Raw genomic sequence first — 11,928 nt, 5'->3', positions numbered from 1 at the left:
GGGCGGAGTGCGGCGGCGGCGGCGGGGTGGGCGCGGCGGTCCCGGCGCTGGATCGCGGGCTCGGGCTGGAGGTGGGTGCCTGGGCGCACCGGGCTGAGGTCTGGGAGCTGTCGGCCGGGGCGGCTGCCGTCGGAGGGAGGCGGTCGGTCGCCGGGGTTGGAGTTGCACTGGCTGCCTCCTCTCAGTGGGAAGAGTTGTTGTGTGAGGCTGAGGCGGGCGGCCCGCGGCTTTTATACGCTCCGGGCGGCCCCGGCTCGCCAATGAGCTGAATGGAGTCCTACACAAACAGGGACATTCCTCGCATTCCTCCCCACCTTCCTGCCTCATCAACTCACACCGGATTGATCCTGACCCCTTGACACTCAGCATTCCTCCCGTCTGAAAAAGCTGGCACACTCTAGCTCACCAGAAAGAAAAAAAAAAAAGCCTCAGTATTTCCAGCACCAAATAGGATTTTTTTTTCCCGTTGCTTCTTCGCACCACTCCTGATTTATAGCATTGAAAAACACATCAGCAATTACTATTATTTTTTATACTACTCTCTTCTGTTCCTAACAACTGTGCCCGCTCTACCCACTGACATACATGCTTTTTAGGAGGTAGGCAGCCCAAGAGGCTAACAGCAGGGATTCCTAAAAAATTCGAAAGGGTTTCTTTCCTGATTATTTTTGTAATGATTTTAATTTTAGAGGCTGTCTGTCTTTGAAAACTCTTCAGAGAGCAGAGGAGGAGTTGATTGCTTTTAACCAGCTGGAATCCCCAAGAAGCTTACCTGTAAACTCCAAGTTCCATATTGGAGATGTAGGAATTTGATCATTTGTCACTTGAGATAATGGTTTGGATGCCTATTGCCCTACGAGAAAGAGAACAAAGCCAGGGGTCAGGGTATGGATGCAGTTTTCTGGGGGAGATTTCCAGCACTCTTGCTTTGTTTTCTCTTAATATACATAACAGTTTTATTGTTGGCGGTATAGGGAGGGAAAGAGATGAATGGGCATCAGTATTTCCAGAAAAGTGGGTCTGTTGTCATGTCAAAGCAAATGATTATGTGTTGAGGAGGTAGAGGCTCTGGGTGTTGGGAAGAGAGGGCAACCATCCAGGAGAGACAGCAAGAAGCTTGGGGTTTAGTTGGGGTGTTTTAAACACAGTTTGGGTCTTTGAGAAATGAGTGCTTTTTTTTTTAATACTAAAATCTATAATCTTTGAATGTGGATCGGACTTGGTTTGTTGCAGTAAAAAAATCTGATAATATAACAAGAACAGTGTACCCCATTAATATCTGTTTGTAAACTTAGAGTGTCTATGTATAATATATTTTAGTGACTCTCCATACATCTGTGAATAGTGATTGTGACTTCTTACTGCCCAAGGAGCCTGCAGCCTAGTGGAGTGAGATCCGGTGAAGGAAACAACAAGTTTTGTCCTCTTTGCTTGTGTGCAGATGCCAAAAACAGCCAATAAAGTCTAAGCACATTTCTGTTTCTTAATATCATTAGTTAGTTTCACTAAGGACTTAATTAACCATACTTTCATTTAGAATCTATTGATTAACTTCTCCCCACCCTTTTTTTTTTTTTTTTTTAATAACTCCAGTTACCATTGTCTGTAAAGAGACAGATTCCAGATCGGGCCATTTTTTTCTATTGTGATGCCACCTCATTTGACCCTAGTGTTACCAATGAGTAAATTCATTTCATTTGCGGATGTTTCACTGTATAGGTTTAAGATCAACATACCTGGTTTTGATGCAGAGACGAGTGTTTGGAAACAACACTATAGATTTATAATTTGAAAACAGCCTGTTTAAACTGGCTGCATTTTTTTTTTTAATGTTTCGATTCTTTCTGTTGAAAAAGAGCCAAGAAGAAAATAATCACTCCATCTTCAGCATAGACCACATCATCTGTGCACAATTACCTCCCTAAGCAATCCACATGTTGTACAGCGTAGTTGCATGTCAACAGTGTGAGTGGCCAGCAAGGGGGGGGGGTGCCTCTGAAGCTCAGGAAGAATTTTCAACATTGTTATTTAATGTTCTTTCCAAGCATTCCTCAAAGAGAGGAGAAGAGGCCTAAAAGTTCCTATTTAAAGACAGAACATTCCAAGTTATGTTAATAGCCACATGTGTATTAAAGGCAACTTAGCCCCCAACTTTCTCTTCCCTCGTGGATGGTTTTAAAAGTCCAAAATATGTGGGAAGCCACAGTGAAATCTTTCAAGACCTAAACCTCGAATTATGGCTACCACTAATGGTTGGAAAGGTGTGGTAGATGGGGAAGGGTAGGGATGTGAAGTTGGAGCCTCACCTGAGGTGGGATGTGGGCTCCGTCTTGTGGCTTGCAGGGTGAGGTAGATGGGAGAATGGTTGGGAATTTTTGAATGCTCTGGAGAGTCTGAGAGCCACCACCAATAGCTTCATGTACAGCAGAGTGGAGACTCTCATTCATGAAAGGGATAAATTGCTGGGCTGGGTTATAGTTGGGTGACCTGGTTTATATTCTTGGAACTGCCATTCACAAATCTCAGGGAAGTCACAAGTAAGAGCCGTATTTCCAAGTTGACCTTATTAAAATGATGATAATGAGGATGTTTTATGTCACAGGATTTAATGATTAATTGGATCAAAGTTCTTAGGGAATCGGTGCTCCCGCCCACCCGCCTCTTTCTTGATTTTCTTTTTTTTCCACAAACGTACTTACTATTCTGCTGGGTTGTTAAAAATACCAAGACGTATTATAAAAAGAATTTGGTTTTACTATAAAATTCACGTGGTCCCTCAAAGTCTCAAGAAGTCCATAGTTAGCTCCAAATGGATGGTTTTAATATTGGCTAGGAGAAAAGAAGTATACTGAAGTATATAGAGCTTGGAGTCTCAGAATAGAAGAATAATGCTGTGCACTATAAGGTTAGGTTGAGGCTTTATGATCACAATTCCTCTGAAGAGTTGAACATAAAAGATTATTAAGAAAGTGACAGAGAGAGAGAGAGAGAGAGAGAGAGAGAGACACACACACACACACACACACACACACACAGAAAGAGAAGACACCCAAGACATTCACAGACTCAAAAGTATGTTTACATTGTGTTATGGGGGCCATCAAGTGCCAGGAAATTCAAAGGGAAAGGCTGACACTGTCCTTAACTTATGCCATGGGATCTGAATTCTTACACTATTATAAATGACTCAGCAAATGTTTGTGTGCACCTGGGCGGTAAAGTGGAAATAGTGTCTTCTTATAACTTTGTCCAACTCTGACTTATCCCCTTATCCCCAACCCTTTTGATTGACAGCAGGTTAGAATTGGGAGAAAAAGGTCTTTGAATTTATATGCAAAATGGTTAAAATGCACTAATTTTGTCTTGTAAGCAAGTGTTTATCTAGTAATGCTTTTCAGAGAGGTGTTTTTTGTTTTTTTCTTTTTTTTCTTTTTCTTTTTTTTTTTTTTTTTTTTTTGTAAAATGAGGCATTCACTAAGCTGGCCACTGAGTCCTGTTTACAGAGCTATATAAGGTACGTGTGTGTCTACTCAGGCATCATTTGTACAGGTCGTTTGGTTAAGTCTTGTAAGATGTTCAGCTGTGGATGTATTACATTCCTTCTCTTATGTTTTTGTTGTTTTTTTCCCCCCTAAAAAAAGGTTACTTGATCAGGTATCAGACATAGAGAAAAGCTGGCAGGACTACAGGAAAGTGGCCAGACTTTGGAGTGTTTGTGTACTTAAAGAAGGAATCTTGCACATTTTCAACTTTCAGCCATAGACATTTTCTTATAAGAGCAAGTGGGAGTCTGTGCCAGCCCTCAAAGCGGAAATCAGAGCTCCCAGGGAAACATACTGGAGGAATGTGGCTCAATGCCAAGACCCATACGCAATGCATACACTGAGCTGTCAGATTAATGGGAAGTCTGGCCGTATAAGGGCATCTGGACAGTGAACCAGTTTTTTACCATGGTGGGTGGGGAGTGGGCTTCGGGCGTTTCTAGCATGCCTTAAATTCAATCAGGTAAATGAATTCCACCAGAAGAATGATGTGCCGGATGGCTTTTTGAAAAATAGTCATAAATATCATCGCCAAAACTTCAGGGACTCTGGCTTGGTTTACATTGCCTTGTATTTGCTTAAAGATGAAGGTTAAAGAGAGGGCGTACTCACTGGGAGTTCAGAGGTGGGAAAGAAGTGCGAATGTTTACTATCTAAATTACATTCATTTCCTCCCTGCTCTTTCCTCCTGATAATTAGTTCTCTGTCTTTCTTGGGATATTTTCTAACGCAAAGGTGTTTGTCAAGAATATAGTCTTGTTCCGTGCGGTCTGTGTTGACGTTTCCCTGTCCATTTATTTGCTTGTAGATGGAGTTGAGGGTTAGGGTGAGAAAGGAAAGGAATTTTTAAAAAAATGACATTTTCTTCAGTTTACTACTTGTCTCACTTGTTTTATTAGTTTAATGAAAATCCTGTGCTGCCTCTACTCTGCTGGCATTAATCTGAGATGGTGCTGGAGAATATGGATGCTACTAGGGATGGAGATGGGTCTCCGACACTTTTCCTGATGTATTAGCAACTCCAATTTATTACAGTTTAGCAACCCTGAGTCTTTACAGCCCTTGTTTTATCAGCTTAAATGGGAAGGGTCTCCTTGGTGATACTTTAGGTGATGAGAGGCAATGTAAAAGAAGGGAGGTAACCGTTCTTTCAAATGTGCCATTTTGGGAAACCAAATCAATAGGTTTAGGAGGAACAGAGCATTGAGACTAGATAACTTGTTTCAAAGAATGGGAGTAAGGGGAACGATACATATTTTGAAAGGACAAGTGTAAAATAGATAAGTGAATGTGTCCCAAGAGATTCTGCCAAGGTTTGGGAAGTGGGGCAAACTAAGGCCCCATCAATTCACCCTTTGAAATGTGTTCCACCTCCTACCAACAAGCCTGAGCTCCTTCTCACAACTTCAGAGCTCCCTGGAATACAGTGTTTGTTTTTAATTATTTATTTATTTGAGTAATCTCTATACCCAACATGGGGCTCAAACTCAAGAACTTGAGACCACGAGTCAAATGCTCTTCAGACTGAGCCAGCCAGGCACCACTCTCTGGAGTACATTTCAAAAACCATTAGATAAGGACTCCTGGGATACTCAGTTGGTTAAGCCACCAACTCTTGGTTTGGGCGCAGGTCATGGTCTCACAGTTCGTGAGTTCAAGCCCTGCATCATGCTCCATGTTGACAGTGTGGAGCCTGCTTGGGATTCTCTCTCTCTCTCTCTCTCTCTCCCTCCCTCCCTCCCTCCCTCCCTCCCTCTGTCTCTCTGCCCTTCCCCTGCTTGTGCTCTCTCTCTCTCTCTCAAAATAAATAAATAAACTTAAAAAATAAAAACATTAGATAGGGCTCAGAGGGCTGGCCAGAAGGCTGGAGGTATGAGCTCCATACCTGCCTTTTGCCTGCCATGTGAGCTGAGGGAAGGTACTAGTCCTCTCTGAGCCCAAATTTCCCACCTGTTCAAGGTTCTTTTTCAGCCCAAGGACACCATGTTTATGCAAGTACTTTTACATGACATATTAAGATTTTAAATTTACCAATTTCTGTTAGTTCTTCAATGGTTCTTCCTTGCCCTTAAGATTAAGCCCAACTCAGCTTTAATTTTCAAAACCCATCACAGTCTGAGTTTATAACACCATTCAATTTTGCAAGGATTTTAGAGCGTTACAGCTCTGTGAGAGCTCAGACAGAATCAACTCCTACTTCTTCATTTTTTAGATTAGATGCTCAGAATTGACAGAGACACTTCACAAAGGAAACTTTTCTGTCTTATGCCCTTACATATCTCCTGTATGGAAGATCTATCACAATCCATTTCTCTCTTAATCATAGTTTTCGGGATACATAAAAAAGAATTCTGTACTTAGCTTGTTTTAGTCACATGATGGCATCTGCTTCCTTCATTTCCATTTTATAATTTTTGTTCCAGTTTTTTCACGTGGAAGGGAGGTCCAAATAGTCCTCCTTTCTTCGGTGAAAAGCACGCAAGCTACCACTAATCCTCAAGTAAGAATACGGTGTGTAAATATTAAAGAAAGAACTAAAAATTTATTATTGCCTGTGTCTATGATGTTTTCTTTAGACTTTTTATTTCTCAGAAACCAAGATGGTATTCTTTGGCTTCACATAATGCAACAGACATTTTACATTCTACATACATTTGAATTAACAGTTTTCTTTCGTTTCATTTTGCAATGTGGACTGTGCAACCGTGATATTGACAAGCAAGTTTTCAAATTAAACGGTAACTGGTAGCCAGTACATTCTAGAATGCTGAAAACTAAGTTGTTCAAGCTATCCAAAGAGTTTCCAAGATGTTTTCCTCTGTGTGGATTTTCAAGTAACTATACCTATGGGAATCCTATGTTAAAGTCTTAATACATGGATAAGGCTTTCTCAGAAGGTGTCTTACCTTCTAAGTCAGAGTTTACACCATATCCGAAGAAGAAAAGAACACTCAATTTAAACTCTCGACATCATCAGATTTGAAGTAAAAGTGAACTAATGCATTGTTTAATTTGACAGTGGAACGTACAATGCCGTTTTTGTCTGGTCAATTTAACAAGAATGCTACTTAGAGCTTTGCCTGAGTGCCTGGAATGGATGCCCTGTGTGGCTGTGTCACCTTTCATTGAGGTGGAAATTTTAAGTTTACAAAGCCCTCTCACAAACGCTGTGTCTCTTCAGCTTCATAACAACTGTGTGAGGTCTTATCCTCCCATTTTTCAGGTAAGAGAATTGAGGTCCAAAAAAGCACGTGACATCACCCAAGCTTGGTCAGAGGCAGGGACCTGGAAATTTGAATTCAGTCCTTCTAAAGGGAACACACTTGACTCTGCCTCCAAACTCCACTGCGTCTTTTCTTCACATTTTATATACAGGGATCTCTGAACACTGTATGTTCTTAAGATAGTTATCTCCAATTTTCTTAAACTCTTAAAGCACACACCCTAGAAAGCATATGAAATAAAGTACTGTTGGTTAATTGGCAGAGTCAGTATAATGCTATGGTCTGAGATAAGCATGAAATACAAAGATAATGATTACTGATCTGCATTAGGAGAGAACCTTGGGCTTAGACAAAGTTGTTGTTGTTGTTGTTTTTGTTTTTTTTGACAGTTAAGATTTTTGTGATTTTGCTGGATAGACAGATGTGTTGCTTGTTATCTGCTGATGAACTGAGGTAGCTGAGAAAGGAAAAATGAATCAAGACGATGGGTATGCTTTGGAAGGCTTAATATCAGGGTGTGTACCACTGTGACATCAGCTTCAGCCCACACTGAAAATGTTCAGTCTCTAACTCAGTTCAATCTTGTTTAGACTGAGTCTCAGACCAACCACAGACATCACCAAAGTCTTCTTGAATAATTGCATCATTCACCGATTAGCTACCCAGATGAATAAATATCACGACAGAGCCTCAGGCCATCAGCATTGAAGCAATATCCACCATAAGTAGATTCGTCACAAGTATCTCTTAATAGACACATTCCAGCATGCTATTGGCATAATGCTTATTTTATGAATTTCATCTTTGGTAAAAATGCACTTTCCTCAAACTGAATACAGTTTGTATTTCAGGCTTACAGCTTTCCCCTTGTCTCCCTTCACAGTGAAATAATGTGATTTGAATCCTGACTAATTTCATGTTAATGGAATGAGAGCCATGTCATAACTGCACAGAGTTGTGGCTAAAGAGTGTTGTCTAGGAATGGCAGGTTTATAACGAGGGACTTTTCTTAGGGACCCATGCACGTACGTGAAAATGAACAACTGTAGGAAAAAGTTGCATACGACTATAGACTTGCTAATGTCTGGACACATTTCACCATTAAGCTATTTCTCACATACAAATGATGAAAGCTGATTTTGTCCACATGAATCTTCTGTGGTGATTTTCATCATTGCTAGCTGCTCTCTGTTTATTCTTCTTGCTCATGTGTGTTGCCGTGCCATTTCCATGTATGGTTGACTCTCTCGACTCTGCTTGTTTTCAGCTCTGTAGGTGAGCAAGCAAACTTCTGGTCCAGCTTCAGAGAGACTTCGAACCAGTTTTATTTTGCAGTAGGGCCAGGCACTGCTACAGCCCAAGTATCCCCTGTTGGCTTTCACTGCTTTCCAGGCAGGCCTCTCCCTCACCAGTCAAGCGGATTTTTCCCAGCTAGCTTCTGGGGGAGCTGTCAGAAGAGGGGCCCTGTAGCATGCTGATACCACTACTGTCTCTCTGGGGTTCTCATCTCACTCAGCTGAAGCCTGACCTAAATCTAAGGGCTCAGGAACTCCAAACTCCTAGATTTCTCATGCATCACATCCAGATTTTGAAGAAGGGAAAATGACTTTATGTTGAGTACAAAGGGCAATCTGGAAACTACTTTGTCTACAGGAAGTAGACTTTTAAGACTGACATGAAGGCAGGTGACCTGAGGCAGCACAAGGCACCAAATGCATTGACAGGTGCATCACCTGGCATCCTTTAGAGACACACTGCTGAGGGTCACTTTGCTTGGGCTTTCTTACTTTTCCTGGCAGTGCTGGTGGGAGGGAAATACTGTTTTCCCATTGAGGCAGTCCAGTATTCAATCAGGCTAGGCCTGGGAGAGCAAAGGTGAAAAGACCCCAATAGATCACTTAAAAAGAAAAATGACAACAACAACAAAACCAATAAACTGAGAGGTTTTCATCCGATTTTAAAGATCGCAAGAATAAAGCCTGACAAAATAAGCTTGGTTCATATTTAATTAAACAAGATTTTTTTCAGCAGTTCTAGTTTAATATTCTAGTATGAAACTTTATTAAAATCTCATTAAAGTAAGCTAATTCTGTAGTTTAAAGCATTTCATAAAATTATCCACTATTTTGGATTAGCTAGACCAACTTTTTGTTATTTTGAGTTCAAATGTTCTATTAATAGAGGTAACATAGAATTGACTTGAATATAGAATTTGTTGGGCTTTCTATTTCTCTTTTTGACTGTTTCAGGAGAGCGCTTTTTTCTTTCTTCTTCCTAGTTCCATTATTTAGCTGTGTCTGTTAAATGTGTGACATCAGGCAAACTACTCAATCTAAGCCTCACTTGGCTCCTTTTAAGTTGGAGATACCAGTACTATCCACAAGATTGGTGTGATAATTTGTAAGGATTAAATACCAAAAACTTGTAAAGCATCAAGCACAATGCTGGTCAGAGTATAAGCACTCAAAAAATGTTTGTTAAAGTAAAATAAAACTTTCCTTTTAGCTCCTATCTAAATATTTTCAGATACTAAATTTCTGCCTTAACATTTGCCAAAAATGAGCCCTTAGCCCAGTAGGTTTTGGGGTCATGAATTATGCAGATTACACAGGATGAAAAGAATGTTGTGACTGTCTGTTGACAGCCTTTTTCAAGCAAGCCGCATACCATTGTTATGTCACTTCTGAATGATTTATGAATTGTGATTCTGTCCTTAGGATCCCGTTTTCTGTTTTTTTTTTTTTTTTTTTCCATCACATTGCCACAGGGGGGAGTATAGGTTCTTGAAAGAAGCGAATAATACAGTTTAAAGGATTTGATACCAATTATTTTTAAGAATGCCCATATCTAAAACATCTAAACATTATATTAATACCCTTGAGGAAATAGAAATGTTTATGGTAAAATAATATGGAAGGCCACCGTTCAATCTTAGATTTAATAATTTTGTATTAGTTGTAACAACAGTGCCTGGAAAATGTCTCTCTGTAGCATGGAGAGGTGAACGTGTGTGTGTGTGTGTGTGTGTGTGTGTGTGTGTGTGGGCATTATTGGCACTATAGGAGAAGGAGGCATTTTAAGTTTCTAGTTTTTGCCATTAAAGTCATAAAATGAAAGAGGAAGATGGAGAGAAAGAAAGAGACTAAGTGTTAATATATATAAAATGAGGTTGAGAATGACTTGGTTACAATAATGTGACACGGCTTTATAATATGGATGATACTGAACCCACTGGGTACATATGGGGAGATTTAACCTGATGAAATTCAATAGCTAGATAATTCTAGTTCTAGCTAGAACTGTGGGAGTGGAAAATAAAATGTCTCTTTCAATAATACAATTGCATTTAAGAGCTGCAAAAATTGTGACCTGATTTTATAATACTAATAGCCCAAAACATGGTTACTTCCTCTACCTCCATGGTTACTTTGGAGAAAAGTGCAACAGAAGTCCTAGAGAAGCTGAGTAGAGAAACTTACAGGTTGGGCAGGTTGTTTACGGGACCAATATGACCCCTCCCTATTGGGAGATAATCGTCTTTGTAGATGGTTGGTCAGCCCTCCTATCTCTCTGCTTCTCCAGGAAAGTCCCTCTTCAGGACTTCCTGATATGCCACAGTTGAGAGCATATTTCTCACACTTGTCCTTCCTTTCCCTCTTGAGTTTGGTGCAGTGTTCTGAGGAAACCCTGTCCTAAAAATTCTTATTCTTATGGGATTTCTTCCTGTGTGTCATCATAGTATGCTTACTGATTTGTGGACATGTTGGGGCTTTGTACTTGACTCATGTTCTTTCACTGAATATGCCACCATCATGGGTTATGTCAGTACTCACCAGAACAACCATCCAAACTTCTAAGTCCTTGTTGCCTGCTTCTTTTAAGCCGATTAGGACTTGCCCCAAACCCTGACATTACCTAGAACTACTCCATACCCTGGGGTCCTAAACCACCTATCCTCTCCTGCTCTCTCACTCACTTACCCTTTCTATTATTTGACCCGATTGAGACCTTGATCTCGTGCCCCCTTCTTTTCTTTTGAGCATGTGGCTTTGCTTCCTTACCTGTCCATGGCGTCATGTTTTATGTCAACTGTCTCTTGTTAGGACCTCCGGCACTCAGCCTCCCAACCTTTTATCAAGCCAGCCCCCTGTTTTAGTTGTTCCTACACTGCCTGCATACATTTGGGGTCTCCACTCTCATCTGGACCCTCAGTTCTGCTGTGTTGTGCTTTTCGTTGTTCTGGTCAGCTCTTTCTTATCCTTTACCTTATGTCCCTTCCAAACCTCATTCTTCCCTCAAGGGTCCTACCCTGCCCCTACCCCATCTCAGCAGAGCAGCCCTCCTTCCTACATGAAACCATCAAGCATGACCAGCTCAAATGCTCTTCCCAGGACTGATGGGTCCTCAGCCTCATATTCTTCCCATTAGTGTTGAGCTGCACTGTTCAATTCTGTAGCCAGAAGTCATATACAGCTGTTTCAGTTTAAATTAGCCAAAGTTTAAAATTCACTTCCTCAGTTGTTCCAGTCACATTTCAAGTGTTCGGTAGCCACATACGGCTAGTGACTACTGTCTTGGATGGTGGGGTGAACCTTGATGTCATTGCAGCAAGTTCCATGGGGCAGCAATGGTACAGACAGACCTCTGCTCGTGCTGTTGGTACAACTTTGCTTGTCTCCTATGCAACCATGTTCTCTCTTCTGACTTTCTCTTGTCTTTCAATATCTTTTTTTCTAGTAGTTTCTTCTCAACCTATAAAGATGTTCACATTGCTTTCACATAAAAAAAGAATCCCCAAGCAAACAAAACAACCTTCCCATATGCTGCTCTTCTTTTCTTTTTTTTAACTCTGAAGCTCCTAAAACATATATACTCTCTCTCTCTCTCTCTCTCTCTCTCTCTCTCTCTCTCTCTCACACACACACACACACACACACACCCCTCTGTATTTACTATCGCCACATACTTAACGTTTGACTTACCATTCAACCCACTGCAATAAGGCTCCTGACTGTAGCACTACACATTAGCACCAAAGCACCTCTTCATCGCTAAATCCAGTGGATTCTTTTCAGTCCTTACTGGGTAGGTCTCTGTGGGTATTGTTGTTGAGTCCCTTCTTGTTCCATCTCTTTGACCATTTCCTTTGGCCTCCCTTGAGT

At 41.0% G+C, this 11,928-nt stretch overlaps 1 protein-coding gene across 1 annotated transcript in view; it reads right to left on the bottom strand.

Moving 5' to 3' along the window:
• CCN2 (cellular communication network factor 2) overlaps positions 1 to 10,835 on the bottom strand; it is a 14,047-nt gene extending 3,212 nt beyond the window's left edge. Inside the window, exons 1-2 of the mRNA XM_040448633.1 lie at positions 10,828 to 10,835; positions 5 to 397 (exon numbers count right to left, since the gene is read on the bottom strand). Of these exons, the coding sequence (XP_040304567.1) occupies positions 5 to 397; positions 10,828 to 10,835 (401 nt within the window). The remainder of the gene's footprint in view (positions 1 to 4; positions 398 to 10,827) is intronic.
• Between the last annotated feature and the right edge of the window lie 1,093 nt (positions 10,836 to 11,928).

The sequence above is a fragment of the Herpailurus yagouaroundi genome, unplaced genomic scaffold (genome assembly GCF_014898765.1).
Source record: "Herpailurus yagouaroundi ecotype Mexico unplaced genomic scaffold, PumYag 198, whole genome shotgun sequence".
NCBI lineage: Eukaryota > Metazoa > Chordata > Mammalia > Carnivora > Felidae > Herpailurus > Herpailurus yagouaroundi.
Note: the sequence above shows the minus strand (reverse complement) of the source record. Positions and strands in the feature narration are given on the sequence as shown.